Source organism: Juglans regia, unplaced genomic scaffold, assembly GCF_001411555.2.
Source record: "Juglans regia cultivar Chandler unplaced genomic scaffold, Walnut 2.0 Scaffold_650, whole genome shotgun sequence".
NCBI lineage: Eukaryota > Viridiplantae > Streptophyta > Magnoliopsida > Fagales > Juglandaceae > Juglans > Juglans regia.
In genome coordinates, this window is record NW_023361359.1 from 357,787 (window position 1) to 385,667 (window position 27,881).

At 37.8% G+C, this 27,881-nt stretch overlaps 1 protein-coding gene across 11 annotated transcripts; it reads left to right on the forward strand.

Annotated features, from left to right (window-relative positions):
* Nucleotides 1-27,429, forward strand: LOC109008291. Of its 11 annotated transcripts, XM_035687076.1 has the most exons (6): nucleotides 1-139; nucleotides 4,465-4,549; nucleotides 4,623-4,687; nucleotides 15,938-16,015; nucleotides 25,143-25,203; nucleotides 25,339-27,429. In XM_035687076.1, the coding sequence occupies exon 6, from the start codon at nucleotides 25,454-25,456 to the stop codon at nucleotides 27,269-27,271; it is 1,818 nt and encodes a 605-aa protein (XP_035542969.1). In that variant the 5' UTR covers nucleotides 1-139; nucleotides 4,465-4,549; nucleotides 4,623-4,687; nucleotides 15,938-16,015; nucleotides 25,143-25,203; nucleotides 25,339-25,453; the 3' UTR covers nucleotides 27,272-27,429. The 11 variants fall into 11 exon arrangements, with proteins under 11 accessions (XP_035542969.1, XP_018843869.1, XP_035542968.1 ...); XM_018988324.2 differs by lacking the exon at nucleotides 15,938-16,015; XM_035687075.1 differs by lacking the exon at nucleotides 4,465-4,549.
* The last annotated feature ends 452 nt before the right edge of the window (nucleotides 27,430-27,881 follow it).

Sequence of the window (27,881 nt, forward strand, 5' to 3'; positions counted from 1 at the left end):
GGAAAAAAACTCAAAACAAAAGGGGCTTTGTACACTTTCGGTCTACCATCTCCTCCAATTGCCGGACCCTAAACGACACAGTGACCTGAAAGCAGCAACCGCGGCAGGAGTAGTAGCCGCCACTCGCCATTAGCACGAGGTTATCCTCCTTCTATTCGTTTACCCCGTTCTTCACATATATTTCTGTTTATATATGGATATGTTATTTCCCGATTCTCATTTATATTGCAAACAAACATAATTTGTTCATAAATAAAACATCGGATGCTTGCCCACGCTCACATATCTCTGTATATAATCTTTTTATGGGGGGAGGAAGATAAAATATATTAGTCAGAAATAATTATAACGTCTCTGTATGTGTTCCAAGAATCCAAGATAGCATTTTCACCTGTATATACGGAGACCTTTAGTTTTCCTACTTTCGCGTTTGTTATTTGGTATCCTTTGAGTTTACAATCCACCTCAAGAGCCTCAGTTCATGTTTCGAGCATGGGGTTAGACACTCGTTTGCGAATTGTGAGGTTTAGGTTTATTTCTAATTAGCTTTATAGTTTTTCTTAGGATCTAATATTTGTCATTAATTCGGACCTATTTTCAATAGAATGGGACTGATTTGTAGTTATTATGTTTGGATGATTTTAGCTTATAGAGCGTTGTGAGTGAATTTGGCTACTGGCACCAAAATGTAAATCCATCTAGTCTAGTAATTATAGGAAGAAAACTGGCTCTCAGCCATCGATTCTGGTTTGGACGTTTGGACCCAATGGTAGAGATGTATTTGGAGCCTCATTGTATTCAATGGGCATTATTAATCTTGCTACTTATGAACTTAGCCGTTATGAACTTGATGTTCCTAGGAGAACTAAGGCCTAGTTTGGGTACTAAGGATGATACCTCACTACTATTTATTATTTTATTATTACTTTTCACATACTTTTCACTACTATTCAATATTCTATCATTATTTTTTCATTACTTTTTTACTACTATTCACAGAATACTTGAGAATACCTCACTATCCAAATGCAACCTAAATGAATGCCAGTTTCTCTTGGAATTAGAACTAGTGCGTTATGGGCTTTCTGGGTTGCAAGAGAAGAACAAGAAACAAGAGAAAGAAACAAGAACTAAATTCAAGAATCACACGGATGGATTTTAATTCAAGGAAAAATCCCACCTCCTAGAATTACAACATACAAGAGTTTTTAGATGGTTCCCATCCTAATCTTCTTTCTATTTATATACAATGGTAAAGATCGAAACGCACCGTATGACTATGATACAAAAATGTTCCGTTTATTAACTTCCCCAAATGATAGCCTACCGTTTGTATTAAACGCCCCATTTCATTTATATATATTTTTTATAAGTAAGAGGTAAATATTATTGATATGAATGATAGCCTGTTTCATTAAGATTGAGTGCACTGTTTTATCGCTTCTTCTTCATTTCTTCATTTCTCGATCACAAGCTCCAGACCCTTTGCTGTCTTCAGTTCATTCCACATGCACTTCAATATAGTCCTAATTAGGGGTGCTACCCGCACCATACTGGGGGCGGGGTACCCATTCCCTGTGCTGGGGGGCGGGGGCGGACTCCCAATCTGCCCCACCCCACCCACTTCAATAATGGACTATAGTCCATTAGGCCCAAAAATTATTCTTGGGTCCAAAATTGATCAAAAACACGTTTTTGGACCTAAATTGTAAATTTAAATTTGAAATATAAAAACTATGTAGTTTTTAAATTTACTAGTGCATATTTTGTGTAAGTTATAGTGTAGTAATCCTGCTAATGCAATACAAGAGTCCCACATTGCTTAAGTGTGAGACTTGTATTGTGAACGCAATCTATGAAAGGGCCATCCTACTACACTACAACTTACACAAAGTATCAAGTAAAAGTTATACTTAATACACATTACTATATTTACATATAGTAAAAATAATAAATATTTATAAATATGTATAGTATAAATATATATATATATATATAAATTGGGTGTGGGGCAGGGGACAAGGTGGGGCCCGCTGGGGTCATACCGTCCCCCGCCCTGCCCCTGCCAATGTCTTGCCCTGCGGGGCAAGGTTGCCCACCCCACCATGTGGGGGCGGGGCAATGGGGTGCGGGTCTTCGCTGCCCTCCCCTACTCCTAACATTCTCCTCTCCTTCGAAAGCCTTGACTTCAAGGTTGGACCTGCAGCAAGGGAGTAGGAAAAGAGATTAAAGTTAAAGTGGCTACTGAAATGTATCTTTGACAACTTAATTCCTCATGATATTGTTTTCCTCTGTTAAAGGGCCAGCAAGTTAGTATTTCAAAAAACTTAAATGAAAAAACAAACAAAATCACAGCATAAGTCTCTGTTCTAGTGTGAAGGGCCATAACCCATTCAGCCAACACTTTGCAGCCAAGTTTCCAAGACTTGCATTTCGCACAGATGTCAAATATAGTATTGCCCAAATACAAGTCAAAAGCAAACACAGATTTAAGAATATGCAATTGAAGCTTTGGCGAATCTTGTGAACACCAAGAATCTCAGCATTTATGAACATGAATTTCCAGTGTTTTGAAGTACAATACCTGAGTTATCACCATTTTAAAGACTTGGAACACCTCCTCCTAAACTTCTGTTTTTTCTTTCTCCATATATTGTATTTCTTGCTTCTCACATTCTTGCTTGCCTTCCATATTTTCAACTTTATTTTTAATGAAACTATTTTCTTCAAATGACTTTGGAGCATCATCAATATTTTGAGTAGAGGATGAACTTGGTGCATCCTCCACAATTGTGGCGTAAGCAGGAACATTTATGCTTCTTCATGCTTATTCCCTTCCAAAGAATAAGTTAAGTCAACCATGAAGTTGGACTTTACCTTCTCATCAATAGAAATAAGTCGAGCTTATTCGCCTCTGTCAAACATTCATTCGTAACTTCAAGACCTTCAAGATCATCACTAGGAGCAGGTTCAACTCTTTTCTTTTCTTTCTTCATTATAAAACTCTCTTCTCTAAGCTTCCATGATCTTTGACGCGCCATTAAATCAGAAAATTGCCTTTGTAACTTAGAATACCAATTCTAATTTTGATTACTGATCCATGTCTTCAACATACCGGAAATATGATCCAAACGGTCATTAATTTCTTGTATGTCTTCTTCATGAATATCAAGTTGCCTCTGGATTTTCTCCTGTTGACTTTGAAAATTTTCTTGGTGTGATTTGGATTTGATGTAGTCTTCCATGAGAGGATCAACCTCTCTGATACCAATTGTTATGGGTTTTCTAGGTTGCAAGAGAAGAACAAGAAACATGAAAAAAGAAAGAAGAATTGAATTCAAGAATCACACGGATGGTTTTATTTTGAGCCATGAATTACATACTAGATTCTTCAGATAGTTCTCACCCTATTCTTACCGCTATTTATATACAAAGGTAAAGATCGAAACGCACCGTATGACTATGATACAAAAACGCCCTGTTTTATTAACTTCCCCAAATGACTAAACCTTCCGTTTGTATTAAACACCCCGTCTCATTAATATTGAGTGCACCGTTTTATCACTTCTTCTTCATTTCTTCCTTTCTCTATCACAAGCTCCAGATCCTTTGCTGTCTTCAGTTCCTTCCACATACACTTTAGTATAGTCCTAACATAGTGGTTTTGGTTTTTATGACATCATGTATGTGGCGAGTCTAAAGAAAATTCCAAGCTTAAAAGGATTATTTTAATTTTTAATTGTGATGGTTTTCAACCTTTTTTCTTCTCTCAAATTTGATATGCTTAGATGAGCTAATGTACCTAGCTGCCTCAGTACTAAAATAAATCATGCTTATTTCTTAGTGAAAGGGATTTTGGGAACTTGAATGGAGTGATGCATTTAGCATTTTAGCACCCCTTCCGTTGGTCTAGAATGTTACTAGCATTTGTAACTTTATGCCTAGTAAAGAGATTCAACATCATACTTATAAAAAAAAGAGATTCAACATCATAAAAGTACTGCATTTATTGAATCCTAAACTAGGCAAGGGTAGGGTTCTAGGTGCTGTCCAGGTTGTTGGCAGCAACCTAGATTCTTAGTGCTCCTAGAAGATGGGTGGTTTCTCACATTTTCCAACCTGAGGCGGAGTTGGAGGAAGCCTTGGCTGCCTCAACAGTAGCTATGTCCCTGCAATGCCACTATGGTGTGAGTTCTAAGTTCAAACTTCCATAATATACTATAGGGAAGTTTCTAATGCTTAGGACATGGAAGTTTTGATGTATGAAAGAGAAGCCCTTACCTACCTTGCAGGAGAGTTTAGGAGGTTCCCTCTTAAGAGTTTTGGTGGAGGGAACACAACCTTGCGAGATTGAATACGCCAGTATCACTCGCCTAAACTTCATCCTAATCTCTCCTTTGATTTCTCAGGCCCTTTTTAATACTGGCACTTCTGTTTGTCTTTTTTGTTACCTGTTAAAAAAAGAGATTTGGTGGAGGGAACTCCAGAAAGAGTGCTGTGGAAAGGCAATGTACTATGAACAGCATTGGGCTTGAATTACCTAAAAATAGTAAGAGATACTCATTTGAAATTGCTATCATCATGCCTATTTGATAGGCTTAATGTTTTCCTGATTTTGGCAGCCTAGGGTGGCAGAGAGTGGCAGCACAATGGCGGTAGCAGCCTTGCGAATCCCTTAACACTTATGGTATGAAACTGTCAATGGACAGCTTTGCTGTCCATAATCAATCTTCTTTCCTTCTATTCTTCTTTCCTTATTTCACCTTTACTTAATTTACTTAGGCTTGTACAGTTAGCATATTGACATAATATATAGTGTCCATATAGGGCTAGAATGCTAGCATCACTCGGCAATTAGTTTCTTTCCATGTATAGTTCTCTTGTAAAGTTCATATATAATATACAGATCACTCAAAGGCCAATTGATTCGGCTATTCACACAATACTTTGACTTACTTTGACAGAAACTTGGTGGAGTGTATAGAGTTTAGTCTAGGGAAGAGGGGCTGCACATGTGTATGGGGCTGCCTTTTGTTTGCTAATAGGCTTAGGAGGCTGCTAGGATTAGGGTTTAACTTAGGTGGAAAATGATTTAGGGTTTGTGGATCTAAGGGGTGAGGCATGGGCATAGGGGCTGCTGGTATAATCCTGGCAGTCCCTTATTACGAGTTTTGATTGAGTAAATACTGGGTTTCTAAGCTGGCTTCCCAATTCTAGAAATTTCTGTGTGAGTTGTATAAGGAAAGATCTCTTAGACTTGCTATAATGGGTTGGGATTGATTGCTGGAGCTGTTAATGCTGGCTTGTCAACTCTTTCAATAGCCAACTTCCTGATTAATTAGTCCTAAAATCTTGGTAGCCTCTTCTCTAATTTATTCCTGTGCTAATCAAAATAAAATCTTGCCTAATGCATTTTAGGATATCCGAAATCCTGCTGCCCAGTAGATTTCGAAACTCCCCAGCCAGTTCATCCCACAAGCCTCTTCTCGCTGTATTAGAGTTGGGTCCATAAACATCGACAAAGGACCATCGATAACTATCTTCCACATTCTTGAAAGAAGTGGTCACCGTATATTCCCCCACACACTCGTCCATCTTTTCCACCGCCCTTGTATCCCACATTACAAAGATGCCTCCCAAAGCCCCCTTAGATGGCAAATATACCCACCCCACATGACAACAATGCCATAAATTCCGTGTGGTACTAAGGGAGATGACTTCTGGTTTTGTCTCTTGTAAACATACAACATCGACTTGCCATTCGTGAAGCTGATTTCGTTTTTTGGTGCGCATCTCTAACTCATTCAACCCCCTAACGTTCCACGAGACTATATCCCAATCATAATCAGCACCAATGTTCTTGTTTATTGTTGTGTTCAGATACTACCCCTTGGTTTCTGAGGCTCTGGGCTTGAATAAAACCAAGGTGCCAACATCAGTTTGGAAATCCTCAACACCCACTCTCTTAGTGTTGTTATTCAATGGCATCTCAGTGTCTAGTTGAAGCTCCCGTGCAAGTACAATTGGCTCATTGTGAACCTCTTCCTCTGTTTGAGATCCCTTGTTACTTTCAAAATGAACAATCCCGACTTCAATCTCCACCGACAGCGTCACCTCTTGTAAGCCTTCGACCATTGGCCCACTCACCAAATCTCCTGCTCTCGGCAATGGATTCTGGGTTGTCACTGGCTCCTCCTGGCCCTTTTTCGTTATCGGTGAGCCTCCCATACCTCCGATACATACTGTCTCAACTACAAGCTCCACCGGCGTCATCATCTTCGACAACCCATCGTCTGGGGCTTCACCCACCAGTTTGCCTTCTCCATCGGTGAGTTCTGTGTGGTCGCTTGTCGTTGTTTGGAGGATGACGACATATTGTTGCCGATAACAGTCATTCGACCCTTTTCGGGAGGCCTCGGTTGCTTAACCAACCAGCTTTTGGGCTGGGGCTTTCCCTTTCTTGGCCCAAGTATAATGCTGCTCTTGAAGCTTCTTCCATGAGTTTCATGAACAAGGTAAATTTGAAAAAAGCCTAAATGTTACCTTCATAACTCTTATTCCAAAGAAGCCAGGGGTGGTGGAGATTAAGGACTTTTGACCTATTAGCTTGGTGAGCGATATGTACAAAATCCTTTCGAAGGTATTGGCTAATAGATTGAGTATGATATTGGAGAAGATCATATCCAAGCTCCAAAATGCATTCATACAAGTTTTATAAATTCTTGACTTGGTGCTCATTGCCAATGAATGTTTGGAGAGTTGAATCAAGTCGGGTGAACTAGGATCATTTTGCAAACTTGTCATGGAGAAGACATATGATCGTGTAATAGCGCACTCATTGGATTAGCCAAAGTTAAAGGACATTTTTGATGAATGTAAGATAAATTTGACTCTTGGCTATTCTATTCACATAAATCTCTACATTGGAATAGCTATTTTTTCATTATATAACAATAAAATAATATAAGATGAATTTGATTTTGATTATTCACATCAAATCTCCACATTAGATTATACATTTATTCATTATATAGTAATGAATAACTAATAATTTCAAAAATATTTAATTTTTTTAATTATTTTTTAATTTTATTTTATCATATTTTACTATTCTACCTATTATATATTAATTAATAATCATATTCTTATTAAATTATTATATCACTAACTCAAATTAATATACCAATTGTGATAAAATATGTGATAGAAAGAAAGAGAGAGAGAAATAATCAATAAAATATATATTTGATGTATGTATAGTAATTTTCAAATTTGGAAAAATTTTTGAAAGTTACTGTAGTTAAATTCCATTGTGAGCATATTTTGCTCTCTAATAGCTAAATATTCAATGGATTTAGTTTTTAGCTAATCCAATGAGAGTGCTCTAAACTGAAATTTTTTGTTACACATGCTTGAGAGGTGTGGATTGGAGTGAGATGGTGTTCTTGAATCAAATTTTGCATCTCCACTATTTGTTTCTCTATTTTGGTTGACGGTAACCCAATGGGTTTCTTTGGGGGTGTGAGGAAAGGTGATCCCTTATCTCCATTACTATTTGTTTTCATAATGGAAGCTTTTAGTAAAATGATCATAGGTCCCATGGAAGGGGGCTTTCTATCTGGCATTATTGTTGGGGATGCAAGAATTGGCACACTTGAGATGACCCACCTATAATTTGCATATCTTGTATTCTGTGGGGCTAATCATAATCACATTCAAGCTTTGTGGGCTGTTTTACTTTGCTTTGAAGCGGCACTGGGCTTGAAAGTGAATATTACCAAGTCAGAATTAGTTCTAGTTGGAAATGTTCCCAGCGTCTTCAGTTTGGCTAATATATTGGGATGCAAAGTCTCCACTCTACCAATGAAGTATCTCGGTCTTCCATTGTGTGCCTTCTTTAAGTTGCAGCATATTTGGGATGGGGTGTTGGAAAAAATGGAGTGCAAACTAGCGAGTTGGAAGAGGCTTTATCTGTCCAAAGGTGGTAGAGTTACATTGATCAAAAGTACTCTTTCCAACTTGCCTACTTACTTCTTGTCCTTATTTCCAATGCCATGCAAAGCGGTTCACCAGTTAGAGAAATTGCAAAGAGATTTCTATTGGGGGGGAATAGACGAAGAATTCAATTTTTTTCATTTGGTGAATTGGGCTATGGTTTGTACCCTTAAATGCAAAGGAGGGTTGGGAATTTGGAATTTGTTGGTTTTCAACAAGGCTTTTTTGGGTAAATGGTTATGGAGATATCACGAAGAAAGGGGAGCTTTTTGGAGGGTGATCATAGATTTATTATGCATAATTAAAAGCTCAAACATCTATAAAATCAAACAATAGCATTATATAAAAATTAAATCATAGAAATTTAGTCAAATAGGACAAATATGGCCCATGGGCCATAGTTGAAGGTCACCCAAACTTTGAATCCAATGCCTGGGGGTGACAAGTATACTATGAGATGCTAATTTATGGCTGCGTAATGGCTATTCTTAAAAATGTTCCACTGCAAGTGTGCTAATATTTGAGATTAATGTTCTAAGTAAGTAAATGCAACTGTGTTGCTGTGAGATGATGGGAGTATCTTTATAAGATTAGGGAAAACCAACAGCTCGGTTCTTGTTTAGGATATGGGAAGCTTGCTGATGATGCTGACAAGTGACAGAGTTCTAAATTCATCCTTCCATATTCATGTCTTTTCAGTAGTAGATGGTCCATGGTTAGACAGTGCATCACTTAGTACTACATTGTGATGTTGCTAGTGATTTATGGCAAGCTATCTTTAGCCTTTTTAGACTAGATAGGGCCATGCCACGATGAGTGATGGACCTTTGCAAGTGTCGGAAAGGTCAGATTTTCATTAAAAAAAAAAAAAATCTAAACAAGGAAAAACCTAAACAAAGAATGCGACTCTCAGTGGAGATTGACTTTTCCAAATATCTTCCAAGGGAAATGAGAACTTTCATGGGAAGTCAATCCATCATAAAGCACTTTCACTTCAAAGACCCATTTCTTGGAGGGAATCCTACACATTTGATATTCTATCCCAAGACTCAAGGGGATCTCAATGATGCTTGGATGTGAAAGTTTCTTGAAAATTTTCTCAACTCTTGAGAAAACTTTTAAAGATGAGTTTCATGGGTTTTTGTGAAAATGATGGTACCCATTAAAGATATGTTTGGATTGAGAAAGTTTTTTATAAGATGTTCTCATTAGGGTTTGAAGAAGTAGTGGGTCACATTGAAATTATATTTGGGGAGAACTTTTGTGAGAGGTTTTATTTTAGTTTTATAATTTTGGTTTTTGTTTGTTACAAAAATTGAGGTAAGATATTTTAATATTGAAATTGTTTTGGTTTTAAGAAAGTTTTGAGGAACTCTTTGTTCCAACTTCCAAGCATGAACAAAGTGAAATTTTTGCTCCCCCCACACCCATAGAAAATCCCTTTGTAATCTTTCAATGCAGTTAGGTATGCAAGCTGGTAGGATGAACGACGTCATAAAGTAAGTTGGCAAATTTGGCATAGAGAGAGTAGATTAATTACATGTGTACTTGGATAGCATCCTTTTCTCTCTTAACAACAAGGTGTTACTTACATAAAAGAATTACATGTTTTTGATCGGTAAAAACATAAAAGAGTAACATTAGCAGTGATTTTGATGATGAAACCATTAAAAAATGATATGAACATACATTAGAAGGTTATTTTTAGAGACTAAACTTTAATTGTGATTAAAAGAATTGAAAAAACTTGAAAGAAACCCTCCTAAATCACCAAAGATGGGTTTACAACTAGAATTTATATTGAGTAAGGAAAAGAGTGTTATTTTGTAAAAAATTTAAGATTTTGGGGCTGGAAGGAGGCAATGACAATGGAGAATTAAGGATGAGTTGAAATAATGAGGTTTAGGGTCCTTTTTGAACAATTTTAGGTTTTCATGGACAGATGAAGGCTGACAAAAATGGGGGTTTCAACTCCTTATGAGACTAGGTTTCCATGGCAACAAGGCTCTAGGTCCAGATGGGTTCTCTTTGACATTCTTTCAAAGTTGCCAGGTGATCATCAAAGTTGACTTGATGAATGTCTTTTGGGAGTTCTATTGGTGAGGGAAGTTCAAAAAAGGTCCCAGTGCCACTTTCATTGTCCTCATCCCAAAAAGAGCAATGCCACCATTGGAAGTGTTACAAACTTATGTTCAAAGTTCTTGTGAACAGAATGAAGGTAGTATTGGGAAAAGTTATATTTTGTACAGAAAGTGCCTTCATTAGGGATGACAGATCCTCGACCAAGTTCCCATGGCCAATTTGTGCCTTGGAAGTTGATTTTGATCGGGTGTACCAGAAGTGCTTTTGTAAGCTGGATTTAGAAAAGGCATTTCACTCACGTCAATTGGGACTTTTTGTTCTACACGTTACGAAGAAGCGGTTTGGAGAAAAATGCTTTGGACGGATAGCGCACAACATCTATTAAGTGCTTTTTTTTTTATGTGCTCGTGGTTCAGCCTTTGGCAGTAGCTCACGTGGATCAGGACAAGGGGACCGTTTATCTCTCTCCTATTGTTTGTAGGTATCATTGCCATGTAGTCCCTAAGCATAATGTTGGCAACTAGTTTTTATTTTGGTTTGTTGTCACGATTCCTAGTCAGCGATAGGCCTTGATTGGCTGCAAGTCTCACACCTCCTATGCTGGTTATACTTGATTCTTTGTGAGGCTAACCTTAATCATTTTTCCACCGCTCCCAATGTCCTTTCTTTTGTTTTGAAGTTTTTCCAGGTTTGAAAATTAATCTAGCTAAATCTGTATTGGTTCCGATTGTGGATGTTGTAGAGAAGGCAATTTGGCCTTTGTTGCTGGGGTGTAGAGTGGTGGCATTACCTAGGAAATGCTTGGGACTACCTTAAGGCCCAGATAATCTTGGATGAATTGTGGTGAAGATTAAGCATCGATTGGATGGGTTGAAGTGATTATATATCCAATGGTGTCTGCACACCTTGGTGAAAATCACTCCTTCCAATCTACCCAACTTATTACTTGTCATTGTTCCCCATCACAGCAAGCGTGACAAAATGTGCTTAGAGAAGCTTTAAAGGGATTTCTTGTGCACTGGTATGAGTGTTGGTAACAGTGTACTTAAGCGCAAAGCACAAAGTCCCAAGGATGGCATGCCCTGCTTAATAAAAGCAAAGCGTATTTACAAAGGCGCAGATTAAGTGCACTTTATGCACTTCTTTTAGTGTGACTAAAGCACAAAAAGTTTGCTTTTGTAACTTGAACTATCTATTTTAACTATACACGTATGCTTAGACCCTTAATTTAAATGAAGTAGATGAGTAATTTGAGAAGGGTTACAAATATTTTGATGAAAATGATGATGGTCATATGCTATACGATGAGGAGGATTTTATACTTTAGGCTTGCATGGTGTTGCCCATGTTGGCATAGAAGTCAATACCTACCATTGTTGTGCTTTTTAGGTCATTGAGCTTTGGGCATATATTGATTCAACCATGTGCTTATTTTACTTATAGATTTTCTATTTTGGTGAATGGCTCTCCGGTTGGATTTTTTAATAGCTCCCGTGGTTTGAGGCAAGGAGACCTTTTATCTTCTTTCCTATTTGTTTTAGTTATGGACGCCTGGAGTCGTATGATTGAAGTGGCTGTGGAAGGGGGTTTTGGGTCGGGTTTCCTGGTGGGTGATGTCTCACGGGGCAGCATTACTGTTTCACGTTTACTCGTCGCAGATAATACCTTAATTTTTCAGTGATACCAACCAGGATCATCTTCGAGCTTTAAGAGCCTTATTGTTATGTTTTGAAGCTGTCTCCGGGCTTAGAATTAATTTAACTAAGTCTAAAATTGTTCCAGTGGGTATAGTCAGAAATATTTTGGGATGTAAGGTAACTTTGTTAGCTATGAAATATCATAGGTTACCTCTGGGGGCCCCTCACAAATCAGTGTCTATTTGGGATGGGGGGATTGAGAAGATTGAGAGGAGATTAGCAGGTTGGAAAAAGTTTATTTGTCAAAAGGGGGTAGAATCACATTTATTAAAAGCACATTGTTTAATTTACCCACATATTTCTTCTCTCTCTTTCCTTTACCTGCAGGGGTAGCTACAAGAATTGAGAGGATTTTTTGGGATTTCTTATGGGACGGTAATGGGGAGGAAAGAAAATATCACTTGGTGAGTTGGAATAAGGTTTGTATCCCAGTGTCGTGTGGAGGATTGGGCATTCGGAATTTAAAGCTTTTCAATAAAGCTCTTTGTGGGAAGTGGCTTTGGAGGTACAACAATGAGAGTAATGCATTACGTAAGCAGATTGTGGATGTTAAATATGGGAGGATGTGAGGGAATTTGTGTACTAATGAAGTAAAAGGAGTGTATGGGGTGGGTTTGTGGAAGTTCATTCAGTTGGGATGGAGGGATTTTGTCAAAAACATTAATTTCAAAGTGGGGAACGGGACAAATATTTATTTTTGGCATGATAATTGGTGTGGGGATTCAGATCTTAAATTTGTATTTCCTAATCTTTTTAGGATTGCCAGAAACAAAGGGGCTGTAGTGGCTAACTCTTATCAGTTATCTAATAATATGTTGCATTGGAATGTGAAATTTACCAGAGAATTACAGGACTGGGAAGTGTGTGGAGCTGCTGATTTCTTTGTAAAATTATATGATACGAAGATCGATCAGAATAGGGAGGATAGGCTGTTGTGGGTGGGTGCATGATTATAATTCCAGATTCTCAGTGAGATCTTTCTACAAGGTGTTAAATAGTCATGGTGATAAAGTATACCTCTAGAAATGTATCTGGAGAGCAAGGGTGCCAAGTAAAGTTGCATTGTTTTGTTGGCTGGTGTCTCTTGAGAAAATATTAACCACAGATAATTTGAGGAAAAGAGGATTATTTGATTACTGATGTTTTATGTGTAAAAAAGATGACGAATCTGTTAACCATCTTTTCTTTCATTGTGAGGTGGTGACGAAGCTGTGGAACGAGATTTTTCAAGGGTAGGCATTGCTTGGGCGATGCCTTTGCGTGTGGTGGACTTTTTGGCTAGTTGGCAAGGTTCAGTGGGATGTGGAGGCAGTGCAGCAGTGTGGAGGATGATACCCTTGTGTTTGTTTTGGTGCTTATAGTTAGAGAGAAATGGGAGGTGTTTTGAAGATTGCGAACGAACTATGGGGGAACTCAGGGATTTTTTCTTTAGCACTATAAGTTTTTGGGTGAAGAACCTTGTAAGGGATGTGAATATTTGTAATGTTTTGTTTGTTCTATTTTGCTATAGCTTGTATTTAGGTGTACTCACTTGTATACATGTTGTGTACTTGGGCTATGCCTATTTACTTGGAATAAATTCTCTTATTATCTATCAAAAGTTTTATGGAATTTGTGTTAATCATTTGATTTTTATGTTTCATAATACTCTTAACAAAATGAATTAATAGATAAATATATTCTGCACCTGGACTTCCCATCAAAATATATTGCATGATACCATCTTGCCTTTTTAAAACTTCTGTTATTGTGTTTTAGGACATTTAGATGTTATTCATTATTTAATGTGCATTTTACTTGAATCAAGGGCGCGCTTATGCTTAGACAGAGTTTGCACTTTACTTCTCCCTGAGCTTTTGCCAACACTGGGTGGTATTGGGGATGCAGTCAAGATTCATCTTATTAATTGGTCCGAGATTTGCATTGCATTACCCTCAAGAGGTTGGGAGTTAGAATTGTTGGCTCAAGCGCTCTTCCAAGGAGAGGCATTATGGTATTTTGTGTTTGAAGTTAAACTTGTTGGAATTGGTGGCTGCTTTGATGGGATTTGTTGGATTAGATCTGGTTGTACAAAGATTTTTATTGGATTAGATCTGCAACCCTATTTTATAGATAGCCAATTGTGGATGAAAATGGAAGGGTGGGAACCTTCTAATCCAGTTCAATTCTTTGTGGCCTATTCTATTCCCAACTAAACTATTGGGCTTTCCGTTGAGCGATCAATTGATTGGTTCTGAGTCAACCAAACAATTGAAAGTGGAGGCAGTGCTCTGTCCTATAGTTGGGTGGGAAAAGCTCTACATCTGTGTAAGAATGCATGATGGGTCAGGGGTTGTGGGAACCTTCTAATCCAGTTCAATTCTTTGTGGCCTATTCTATTCCCAACTAAACTATTGGGCTTTCCGTTGAGTGATCAATTGATCGGTTCTGAGTCGACCAAACCTATAGTTGGGTGGGAAAAGCTCTACATCTGTGTAAGAATGCATGATGGGTCAGGAGTTTTGATCATGTAGTTTGGGCTAAGGAAAATGCGGCTGAGAGTGAGACAATTTGAACTAAAGGTGGGTTGAGGGAGATGCGTGGTTTATGAGTGGGGGAGGAAGAATGTTGTAGTTGGGCTCTTCTCAGATGGGGCTTTGTTATCTCATTTATTCTGTATGGTAGATGAATAATGATATGGGTTGGCATTGATAGCCACTTTTGGATTCAATGTGTCAATATTAGAGCATGAGTTGTGGTCTCTAACCCTTGGGTTAATGTAACCTCGATTTAAATGGAGGTCTTTCTGTACTGATCATGGCAATTGGACTGTACAGTTGGTTTAGGATGGTTTTGATTGGTTAGGAATTATTGTGGGCATTTGTTTTTCCTTTCTTCATTGAGGATTGATCCTTTTAATGTTGACTGGATATCAGCCTTTGTCTAAGGTCCAAATCTTGTGTGTGGGAATATTTTAGCATCTCGTGGGGTAGGCACCCTCTGAACACCTCACAATCTACCAAAGTTGAAGAAGTTTTATGCATTCCTTTTTTAACTGAATAAATAGGGTTTCTCATTAGGCTTGGAGAATACGAATCTAGAGGTTAATGGATTGTTGATTTTAATATCCTGCCTAACATGGAGGAATTTGTAACAGCAAACGTACATAGTGGCCTTAGAGTTCATTTTGATTATCTTCCATAGCCATTCTCCATGTCTTTTGGCATTTTATGTTGACATGAATTTGAACTGGACCTGCGATTTTTGTGAGGTCAATTTCCACAATAAATGGACCATACGTTGAGGACCGAATGGAAACTTTTCATATTCCAGGGGTCCTAGGTCCATGACCCTTTCTGTTTCCTTCGGTGAAGTTGTTAAGAAAGTGGTTGAATCAAGGTCTTCAATGCAGAGTCCACTGCAAAGCTCCGAGCGTGATTGGTGGTGGTGCTCACCATTTATTGTACAAAGTCTTGGGAGAAATTATTTTGCCTAATTGAGCCTGACTTGAGGCTGTGTTGGCAGTTGTTGGTTTGGGCTCTAGTTGGATTTGTTCTGTTTCCTATTTAAGATTTAAGACAAATGTTTGGGATACAAGGTTGGTCGGTCATCCACGGAGAGGGTGAGGTATTGTAAGGCATGAGTGCAGAGGGAGAGAAGACAGAGAAAAGAAGGGGTGGAGAGCTAAACGTAGTAAGTGCGAAGACAGGTGGAAAGGAGAGGAGAGGAATGATGGAAAAAGGACTGCAAGGATGATGAAGAGCCATTACTGAGATGGGGGGAAAAGAGAAGGATGGGAGACCCGCCCCAGGGGGGGCGGGGGGGTTGCTGCGAATTTATCACTCAAGGGTCATGGATGTCCTCGGGATTATGCGGCTCAGGTAAAAGAGCTAGTTTATTATACCAATGTACTTCTATTCAGATACAGTCAAATTGTGTTTTTTCTGTGTCTCACTACTGCACAAAGTGGTAAATCCCTATCAGCTCTTGCTAGTTTGATACTGAAGCATTATGTTGTGATCGAATGCCATGATTTTTTACAATCATAGCATCTTTTCCTGAAAACCTGAATTACTCAAAATGCATTTGCAGACATTTCCATGTAAATTTATTTCCATGTAAATTTTTTCTTTAAGAAATAAGCTTCTGAAGGAACAACTCAGTTTTTGTTCGCTTCTTTGCAGAAGGTGGTTATTGCAAACTGGAAATGAAAGCCATATATAGATTAAATGAATATTATGTACTTTTGTAACTTATGCCTGGTAAGAGACTCAACTTGATATTGCCAAATTTTATTAAAATCATAAACCATAACATTTGAAGTTTTAAAACTTAAAAATAATCTTAACATTAAATTTAGAGCTAATCCTTTCTGTATAGACACTTATAACCTAAGTTTGGAATTTCTGTCAAACTGAGTCTAAAGCCTGGCCTGGCTGCTCAATGTCTACATAGCATGAGGATCAATCATCAGCATATAAATGAGCTCACCAACAATTAATCATGGCATTTGTAGCGACAACTACACACAACATATTCCTGAAGGAATGATGATCAAACTAAACAATCAACATGTTCTAATGCATATACAATTAACATAATTGAACATGTCTCTGCATGACTTATATCACTTTTTATTTCACTATCTCATGGCCATCACACATTAACCTTGTGTGAAAGGTTGTGCTCTGGTCCCACAGCCTGTGACCACAAGGGGAATCGCTTAACTTATTCATCTTCTGTCCCACTGCCTGTAATTTTATGCAAGGAGAACTTCTTAACTTGCTCATAACTTGGTGGACCACACCTTTATGTAAACGTCCTTCAGTATGACCACATTTGGTTCCACTGCCTGTGTTCACAAGGCCGACCTCTTAACATTTCATAACATCTTTTTGGTGGGCTGCACATTCACGCAAACGTCCCTCAAATTTGTCTTGCACATCCAACCATAACATTATGGCCAATTCATTAAAGCTTCTTTCATTGTTCACATGACATGTCTTCCATCTTATCTTAACGTGATGCATGTGAAGCATATTGATTCCATGGCATGTCATTGCATTTATATTATGCATTTGCATGGCATGACATGACATTGAACGTGATATAGCATGTATTTGTATGCATGGCATCCATTAGTAACAACATGACTTATAGACATGAGCCATAACATCATAGCATAACATCCACAAGGATTGTCATTGTAATCCAGTCAAGGACTCGTACAAAGGGGCTCTTCATAAGGATGGCCATACATGGTCTATAAGTAAACAGCTTTTTTCAAGTATAAAAAGAATGTAAAACACTCGTGTAAAAGTATGATCATGCTACTTACCTCTTAGCTTCAAGTATCAAAGGTGAGTCAATAATCACCTATCAAACTTACATGCATTATCATGCCAAACTCTAGTCAAACTCTTACTAAACTAAAGAGTGAAATCCTATTCAATGAGATGCTTGCTGGAATTTCCAGCAACATATGGCTGTGTTTGGGTTGCAAGGTATCCCTCTTAGAGGTTGTAGTAGTGCTGTCCACTTAGTGGCAGCAGCTAGATATGTGGTCTGGTGTTTGAGTCCCACCATTAAACTATGCTACATATTCTGTCAGCCCTTTGACTTGAGGATTAATTAGTCTCTAGGGTTTCCTAAGGATTTGAGAATCCTTACTTCTTAATATGGGTTGTGGCAGACTAGGAATAGAGGTTCTGTGTTTCTATGCTTCCAATGGATTGGAATCCCTCATAATAGAGAGGGCGACTAAAAGGGCTGATAATGTGGCTGGTCAGCAAGTTTCAGAACAGAGGCTACATTAGGGGCTGTATTTTTGGGTATAGCTGGCTGCATACTTTCCAAGCTTCCTAGGAAGTTTTCTATGCCTAAATGCATGCAGAAAGTTTCCTATTCTGGTTTGAGTGCTGAGCAGCACACAGCTGTGATAGTTTCCAAACTCTGGTCAACTTCTGTCATAAAAGGAAGCTCTTTCCCAATTTAATCCTAACCTAAAATCTTGGCAGCATCTTAATGGGGATTTCCTGGTTGTGACAGTTGCTATTCAAGTCAACTTCTGCCATAAGGAAAAAATTGCTGACTGACAGATTAGGAAATTCCCTAATTAGTGCAGTTCTGATTCTTGGTGATTTACATGTAATTTCCGTAACTCTAAGGTTCCGTTTGGTTACGCAGTTCAGATGAGATGAGATGAGATATTTTGAATAGTAGTGAGATTTTTGAGTTAAGATGAGATGAGATGATTTGTAAAAAGTGAGTTTGGATAATGAGATGAGATGAGATAGTTTTTACTTTTTGGGATTTGATAAATTTGTGGGTCCCACCAATAATTGAAAATCATTTTATAATTAGAGTAATAGTTATGAATATATTAATAAAAAGTTATATTTATAATTAATTAAAAATTATACCATAAATAAATTTATATCTCAAAATATATATTTTATTAATCAAAATTACTTTATATTTTGGGTTTCGGCAGAGGGGAAGAGGCGTGAATATGGAGGAAGAATGATCTCGAAATGGGATGAGAAAAAAAGAAAAGTGCATTGTTTACATAACTTTTTACTTTTTTGTCAGTTTTGTACTGTTCATTTGACTGTTTATGTCAATTTTGTACTGTTCATTATACTGTTTATGTCAGTTTATGCACTGTTTACTTAACATTTTACTGTTTATATCAGTTATTAATTTCAAAATGTGAATGAAGGCTGAAAACGCAGAGATGAAACAAAAAATCCCACTGGCCGTTTGGATACCCAGATGAGACTTGCCGTACAACCCAGATGAGATAGTTTGTATCTCATCTGGGTATCCAAATTGGGCCTAAATCATAAGACCTTCCTAATTTATTCCTGTGTCAACAGGCTCAAAAGGTGTGGTTTTATGGGGTTTTTGTTAAGGAGAAATGATTTGTACAGTCCTAGAGTGTGTAAGCCCCACAAATGGGACTAATCTGGGGCCCACCTTGAAAAAGTGAATTTTTCATGGTGGACCTCACTTTTTTTCAAAGGGAATGCATGAGGGTTGCACACTCTAAGAGCATTAGCATTGGTTTATGCATATGCATATGCAAAATTACCTCTTTTGCATATCCACTTTACCATTCAAGCAAAATTCCCACATTGAGACAAAATAATAATAAAATATTATTATTATTACTTTTTTGCTAAAATCAATTTTTATATATATTTTGCAATTAACATCCACTACATACATTTGACATTAATAATACAAATGTAATAATAAAAAATATAATTTTTTAATAATAATATAATAAAATGAAAAAAAAATATATAATATATTATAATAATAAAATGAATGTGCAAGTGAAAGTTTGTTTTGTTGTTGAAGGAGGGAGAAAATGAAAGGATTGTGTGAGAGAGAGTGGGAGGAGAGAGAAATAATTATTTAAATATGATTTGTAGGGTGAATAGTGGTTATCCAAATTTGGATAAGCACTATTCATAGGTAGCTAAATATTTAGATATGCATAAGCCAATGTGGAAGATTTTAGGGTCATATTATGCAAATATGACTTTGCATATGCATATGCATAGACCAATGCTAATGCTCTAAGAGTTTATCTTGCATTGCTATTTTGTTTAGTCAATATAGCTATGATAGGTTAGGAAACTTCATAGGGTTTTCTAAGGCAAGTTCTCTCTTTGAAAACATGCCTTAAATGACTGTTACCACAGTAAAGGAATCTCTCAGCCTTAATGAAATCAAATAATTAATAAACTTCTTAAAAATATATGCAATACAATAAACACATAAACCTATAATAGTTGGGCCGGTGGGCCTGGCTTCGAAAATTTCCCAACTTGTGGGCTAGAGGTCTAGGGTGTGACATTATTCATCTTGGGTTTCACTCTGATTACTTGCCAATAATTTTTTGTTGACTAAGAAGTAGCATAGGATCACAATATTATACATGAGTTCTGTTAGAGGGATTATTGTAATAAGTATAACTCATGAGGGTATAATCGTCAATTGTCTGTTTAGTATATATTGTGGAATAGTAATGAATAAACAGAAGTTTTGAACAAATGGTTTTTCCCTCATGTTTGTGTTCTCTTTCTGCTTTACAACAGGGTATTATAGAGTGCTTTCTACATTGTTGCTAATTCCATTTGATTTCGCCACTGTTTATTTGCATATATTAAAAAAAGGAAAAGAAGCGAACTGAGTCGCTTTTGGGTGGTGGTTGTTTGATGGCATTAATGGCATCGGTTGACAATTGGTAGGGGCCAATTGTGGTTGCTGACCCTTTTTTGTGGTGGTTGGTGGTGCAGCGATGTCGTTGGGTGTGGCCGGAACAGAATTTCCAGCGCAACACTTGGGCTTATGTCGTTTCCAGTGTTTTTCGGGTTAAGGACATCCTCACCCCAAGGCCGAATACCTAAGCACCACAACCATACAGTCCCTCGGCTTAGACGTTGTAGGCGACAGGTGGCCCTACTGGTCACCACCAATGACGGGAAAGTCACCGGATGGTACTAAAGACGACGATGAGCTCAAATTCAGTAGCCAATATTGAACACGACCCAGATTAAGTGTCTGCTCTTATGTTGAATAGCACCTATTTGCTAACGAGAACAACCCACAACCTAGTTATTCTCGTTTAAGATAAATTAAATCTGGGTTTCAGGCCGAATCTGGTGTAAGGCCATCCGTACTGATACATACCTTGTTGATACCGGTTAATATATGATATTGGTCGGTTGATACCAGTTTTGACCTGATACATACCGGTTCGAATTGATACAGACCTGTTCGTAGTGGATACAGACTGGTTCGTAGCCCAAACAGATTGGTTCAAGCCAATATTAATCTATTTTCACCGATATTTGTAGTTAATCAACCAGTACAAGTCGAAACCCGGTCATTCAAGTCTGTCTCTCGTGTACTTTGCATATATTTTACACGACTTAAGCTTAGTTTATACTTTTCAGATTGGGTTCTTCGGTTTTCATCCATATTTCACATTTTGTATCGGTTGGCTACCTTTGGGTTGGATTGTGTTGTATTTTTCAGCCCCCATGTATACTAAATTTGAGTCATTGTCTTTTACATCTGGCTTTTATGTGCCTATGACCTCGGTAAATTTCAATGGAAAGAACTATGTGCTTTGTTCAAAATTTGTTGAAGTATTTTTGAAGGACAAGGGTTTTCGTAGCCACTTGGTTGATATAAAACCCAGCTCAACTAGTCCTACATTTGCTCAATGGGAACAAGAAGATGCTCAAATCTTGTTATTGATGTTGTCTGGCATTGAGCCTAATATTTGTTCTAGTTTGATGCATCTTGACATTGCTCATGAATTGTGGGGGCATCTCAAGCAGATGTATTCAGTTGGGAACATGACCTGCGTTTATGAGTTGTGTAAGCAATTCTTTGGGTTGAAACAAAGTACTTTGGGTCTTGAAGAGTATTATTCTTAGGTGATGAGTATATGTGAGGAGCTCAAAATTTATCATCCTATTACCTTTGATGTTTCACATGTGCAACAACTTGAAGAGTTAAATGTTGTTCGATTCATTGTTGGCTTGAAGTCAAAATATGAGTTTGTTCGTTCTGAAATTTTGTCTAGTCCACAGATTCCCTCATTTTCTGATGTGTTCTCTTGGCTTCAACATGCCATGTTGTTTGGACGTGGATCTCAGTTATCTTATCATTAGATTAGTGAGAGATCTACTTTAGTTGCCTCTTATGGGAGTCACAATGTTCCTCCTGACGGGAATTGGGATCAGTTTTCTTATTATCAGACTATTGTTGGGATTTAGTGAGAGATCAGTTGTCTTATGATTAGACTATTGTTGAGATTTACACGGTAGACCATCTAGGTCTGCTAATCAGGCCATTTGTCAAGATACTACCTTGATATGATCACCATACCAAGGGATGAGTATGCCTAGCTTTTGGCTCGCACTCGAGCACCTTCATCTTCCACAGCTACTTTTTTCCAATCAGGTACACCATCGCATGTCTTCTCTCATCCACTCAAGATCTATGAATCATTGATTTGGGAGCTAATGAACATATGACCTATTTGTCTTATTCCTGATCTAATTTAGATACTATGAAATCTCCAAAGAACGTCACTCTTGCTAATGCTTCTCTCGCTAAAGTTACAGGCGTTGGATCTGCTAAGATCATTGACTCTATATTCTTGTCATTTGTTCTATATGCTCCTGGCTTTCCCTTTAGTTTGTTGTCTATAGTAAGATTACTCAAAATCTCTAATGTTCAGTGGGTTTTTACCATTTTTATGTATCTTTTAGGATCTCAAGATGAGGAAGAAGATTGGTATAGAGCATGAAGCTGGCGGCCTGTATTATCTTGATTTGAAGCATTCACCTACTTGAGCTCTCACATCCTCATCATCATCTACTTTTGAATGTCATTGTTGCCTTGGTCACCCTTCCATTTCCCTTTTGAAATGTCATATTAGGAATCTTGGAAATGTACCTTCCTTTCCTTGTGAAGTGTGTCAACTTTGTGTCTTTGGAACCTTGAGTTGGTAATCGAGCGTGGAGTCATTTTGAATTGAATCACTCTGATGTATGGGGAGCAATCAATATTGAATCAAATAAAATTCAGAGTTTTGTTACATTTGTGGATGATTATTCTCGTATGATATAGTTGTTTTTGATGAAGACACTATCTGAACTTCTTTTCATATTCCAAATGTTTTGAAAAGAACTTAAAAACCAATTTGGACAGAGAATCCCAGTTTTGTGTTCTGACAATGCTAAAGAATATCAACCTAGTTTCTTTGCTACTTAATTAATAAAGGAATTGTTCATCAAACCTCATGTTCTTATATCCCCAATAGAACAGTGTGGCTGAATGCAAAAATCGTCATTTATTAGATCAACCCGAGTACTTTTACTTCACATGCATGTTCCATAAACGTTTTTGGGGTGATGGCATCCTTACTACATGTCACCTTATTAACCGCATGCCTTCATCAGTCCTCGATGGTGCCTCTCCTTTCTCTATTTTGTTCATCTCCTTCATTTTCTTTTCGTCCAAAAATTTTTGGGTGTGTTTGTTATGTTCATAACCTTGGCCCAGTTTTTGATAAACTTGATCCACGTGCTACAAAATGTATTTTTGTTGGTTATATTTCTAAACACAAAAAGAATACTGCTGCTACAATCCCATTCTTAGACGATACTTCACTAGTGCTGATGCCACATTCTTTAAAGTCCATACCCAATTTCTCGGACACATCTTTGATTGGTGAGTGTGACTTCTACCATTAGCTACTCTTACCCTTCATTCCTCACCCTCACCCACTCTTATGTAGCTCCTTCCATTATACTCTTACAAATTTATTCACATTGCTCGTGGCCACTGGCTCCCATGGCTCCACCAACCTTGTCTTTTTCTTCAGATTCTTAGCCTATTGTTCTCAAAAAAGGTACTTGTTATTGCGTTACTCAACACCTAATTAGCCAGTTTTTCTCTTGCCATGCCTTATTTCTTCATTCTCATATGCTACTTCTTAATTTTCAAAGCTTTTTGTTCCTAAAACAGTCCATGATGCTTTATCTGATTCAGGGTGGAGGACAGTTATGAAGAATGAAATGGATGCCCTTCACCATAATGAGACATGGGATCTTGTTCCTCTATCACCTGGTAAACAACGTGTTTGTTGTAAATAGATTTATATAGTCAAATTCCATCCTAATGGTTATGTGGAACGTCTGAAAGCACGCTTGGTCGGTAAGGGTTACAGTCGAACTTATGACATTAATTTCGAGGATACTTTCTCCCCGGTTGCCAAAATCTCATCTGTTTGAGTGTTAATCTCTCTTGGCGCTAATCTAGATTGATCCTTATTTTAGTTGGCTGTTAAAAATGCATGTCTACACGACGACTTGCTTGAGGAAGTTTATATAGAGTAACTACCTGGGTTTGTTGCTCAATGAGAGTATTGAGGTGCTGTATGCAAGTAAAAAAGGCACCATATGGTTTGAAGAGATCCCCTTGAGCATGGTTTGGACAGTTTTCTAATGCTGTATTGACATTTATTTTTATATGTCAAACAGACCATTTGGTATTTCACTTACATAGTGATGTACGTCAAATTTTGTTGGTTGTATATGTGGATGACATTGTAATTGTTGGGAGTAACTTGGCTGGGATTGGTAGGCCGAAACAATTTTTGCATGATCAGTTTCAAACAAAAGATTTGGGCAAGCTTAGATATTTTCTTGGGATTGAAGTTGGCATGTCTAAAAAGGGTATTAGCCTATCTCAAAGAAAATATGTACTTGATCTTTTGGAAGAAATTGGCTTGTTGGGTGCACGACCTATTGACACTCCTACGAATCCGAATCGTAAACTCTTGAAGGATGAAGGGGGAGTTGTTTGAAGATCTAGGTAGGTATCGATGATTTGTTAAGAAATTGAATTATCTTATTATCACTAGACTTGACATCTCTTATACAGTGAGTGTAGTGAGTCAATTTCTAGAAACACCAAGGGTCTTGCATTGGTATGCGGTAAGTCATATTTTTTGTTATCTTAAGCGAGCTCTTGGCCTTGGATTGTTGTATGGGCCAAATGGACGCCTTAGAGTTGAAGCTTTTTCAAATACTGATTGGGTAGGGTCTCTTTCAGATAGAAGATCTACTATTGGATGCTGTACTGTGGTAGGTAACTTGGTTATATGGAAGAGTAAGAAACAAACAGTAGTAGATTGTTCTAGTGCAAAAACTGAATACCGGGCAATAGCTCACACTACTAGTGAGTTGACATGATTGTAACACTTCCTTCAAGAGATTGGATTTCCAACTCCTATTCCTCTTCAGTTATTTTGTGATAATCAAGTTGTAATGCATATTGCCTCTAATCCTATGTTCTATGAGAGGACTAAACACATACAGATTGATTGTCACTTCATTTGAGATAATAAGATATTGAGTGGTGACATTTCTACACCTTTTGTGTGAAGTATGCCGATCAACTTGCAGATGTTTTTTCTAAGTCCTCATGTCCTAGTCGGTTAAAGTTTATTTGTTCCAAGCTGGTTTTATATGATATATATATACCCCAACTTGAGGGGTAGTGTTAGAGGGCATTATTGTAGTATGTATAACTCATGAGGGTATAATTGTCAATTATATGTTTAGTATATATAGTGGAACAGTAATGAATAAACACAAGTTTTGAACAATTAGCTTTTCCCTCTTGTTTGTGTTCTCTCTATGTTTTACAACAAGTTCCATTCCTTTTCATGTCCCTTCATCAACATTGGAAACTCTAATTAATTCTCTTAATTCTCCAGATGTTCAAGTTCAGTTCAATTGGGAAATTATGTCTTATAGCATCTGCTCATGGGTATTTCTTTTTGTGCTACAGGTGTGTTGTTCATTTGTCCCAGTGAATAAACCAACACCATTTAACTTGGAATGCTATTCTTGTATGGGAAAAGCTTCTGAACCTTATTGATATTTGTTATTTTGTACTGGCACATCTTGTTCCATTTGATTGCCTCGTTTTCTGCCAGTGTTATTCATCCTGTTTATAATTGTTTCCTCTTTCCCTTCTCCTGCAGAATCTGCATATGACTGGAGTTCTTTTTTCCATTTTCTTGGGTGATGGCAGAGTTTGAAATGTACTATTGAGAACCACTATTATGTATGCAGCATAGGGGAAATTCTTAGAATCATATGAGCCTGAATTCTTCTTGTTTAAGTGGATACATGGCTGATAATTCTTTAATTATATCCACGGGTTCTCATAGTGTAATAGAGCATCCATTAGTCATTGGGCAAGAATTTGCTGATGTGGAAACATGCCGAAGAATGTTGAAAGATATTGCCATAGCACTGCACTTTGATCTCCGAATAGTAAAATCAGATCGCAGCCGGTTTATAGCCAAGTGCAATAAAGAAGGTTGTCCATGGCGTGTCCATGTAGCCAAATGTCCTGGAGTTCCAACCTTTACAATTAGAACCCTACATGGAGAGCACACCTGTGAAGGAGTTCGCAACCATCATCATCAGCAAGCATCAGTTGGTTGGGTTGCTAGGTCCGTAGAAGCACGCATTCGGGATAATCCCCAATACAAGCCAAAAGAAATTCTGCAAGATATCCATGATCAGCATGGAGTTGCTGTTTCTTATATGCAAGCTTGGCGTGGGAAGGAGCGGAGCATGGCGGCTCTTCATGGAACGTTTGAAGAAGGGTATCGCCTTCTTCCAGCATACTGTGATCAAATAAGGAAAACTAATTTGGGAAGCATTGCAACTGTTGTTGCTGCCGGACAAGAGAATTGCTTCCGTTGCCTCTTTATTTCTTATCGTGCATCAATCTATGGGTTTATAAATGCTTGTAGGCCGCTACTAGAACTTGACAGAGCACATCTTAAAGGGAAATACTTGGGTACATTGCTTTGTGCAGCAGCTGTTGATGCGGATGATGCATTGTTTCCGTTGGCTATTGCCATTGTTGATGTGGAAAGTGATGAAAACTGGATGTGGTTTATGTCAGAATTACGAAAGCTTCTTGGGGTAAATACTGACAACATGCCTAGACTGACGATACTATCCGAAAGACAAAGCGGTATTGTTGAGGCAGTGGAAACTCATTTTCCAAGTGCTTTTCATGGTTTTTGTCTACGTTATGTTAGTGAAAATTTTCGTGACACATTTAAAAATACAAAATTGGTGAATATCTTCTGGAATGCTGTTTATGCCCTCACTGCAGTTGAATTTGAAAGCAAGATTGCTGAGATGGTAGAAATTTCACAAGATGTTATTCCATGGTTTCAGCTCTTCCCTCCTCAACTTTGGGCTGTGGCATATTTTGAGGGCGTGAGATATGGCCATTTTACACTGGGGGTCACAGAATTATTGTATAATTGGGCCCTTGAATGTCATGAGCTTCCTATTGTGCAAATGATGGAGCATATTCGTCATCAGTTGACATCTTGGTTTAATGATCGTCGAGATATGGGCATGAGGTGGACCTCTATTCTTGTGCCATCTGCTGAGAAGCGGATTTTGGAGGCCATTGCAGATGCTCGTTGCTATCAAGTACTTCGTGCAAATGAAGTTGAGTTTGAGATTGTGTCAACTGAGCGTACAAATATTGTGGATATAAGAAGTCGTATTTGCTCATGTCGTCGTTGGCAGCTATATGGTTTACCTTGTGCACATGCAGCTGCTGCCCTTATTTCTTGTGGGCAAAATGCCCATCTATTTGCCGAGCCTTGCTTCACGGTAGCAAGTTACCGGGAGACCTATTCACAGATGATAAATCCTATTTCAGATAAAAGCCAATGGCGAGAACTGGGCGAGGGTGCAGAGGGTGGAGGTGCCAAGGTTGATATAACAATACACCCACCAAAGACTCGCCGCCCACCGGGAAGGCCCAAAAAGAAGGTTCTTCGCGTAGAGAACTTTAAGCGCCCAAAGAGAGTTGTTCAATGTGGTCGCTGCCATATGTTAGGGCATTCACAAAAGAAATGCACTATGCCTATTTGACCCTAGTTAGCTTGTTTAAAATATTTTGTTTTGTTCTTTTGTTCTAAATATTCCGAAATGCTATAGAAAGCAACAGTGTGCTTGTAATTTAAATGTAATTTTTCCTATTTAGTTGTTAGAATAAGGTTTCAGTACTTTTTGGCATAGTTCGGTCTGTATGTCTTGTGCATGTGAGGGCAGCATGTTTGTGTTTTTAATATTAAATAGCATAACCCAGTCATTACGATCTTTTTCCTTTTAGATCAGTCTCTTTGTTTGTTTTCAACGGAGGGGACTGCCTCGTTTTTTTTTACAGATGAGATTAAAGTTAAAAAATTGAATAAAATATTAGTAGAATATATTTTTTAGTATTATTTTTATTTTGAGATTTGAAAAGTTGAATTGTTTATTTTATTGTATGGAAATTTAAAAAAGTTGTAATAATTAGATAAGATGAAATGAAATGAACTGTGAAAACAAACGAGACTGTACAGATTAACTTTTCGTAGATAATGCAGGAAATAATTATCCTACAAAATCATTTGATCGTGTGTGAGGAGGGGGACTGCAGGTCATTAATTAATGTTTGTTTTCAAGTTTTTGGAAATCTCAACTTGGAATTTCAGTTTCT

Coding starts and splice junctions, on each gene's coding strand:
- LOC109008291 (XM_035687076.1), top strand. CDS start 25,454: ATGAGCCTGAATTCTTCTTGTTTAAGTGGATACATGGCTGATAATTCT.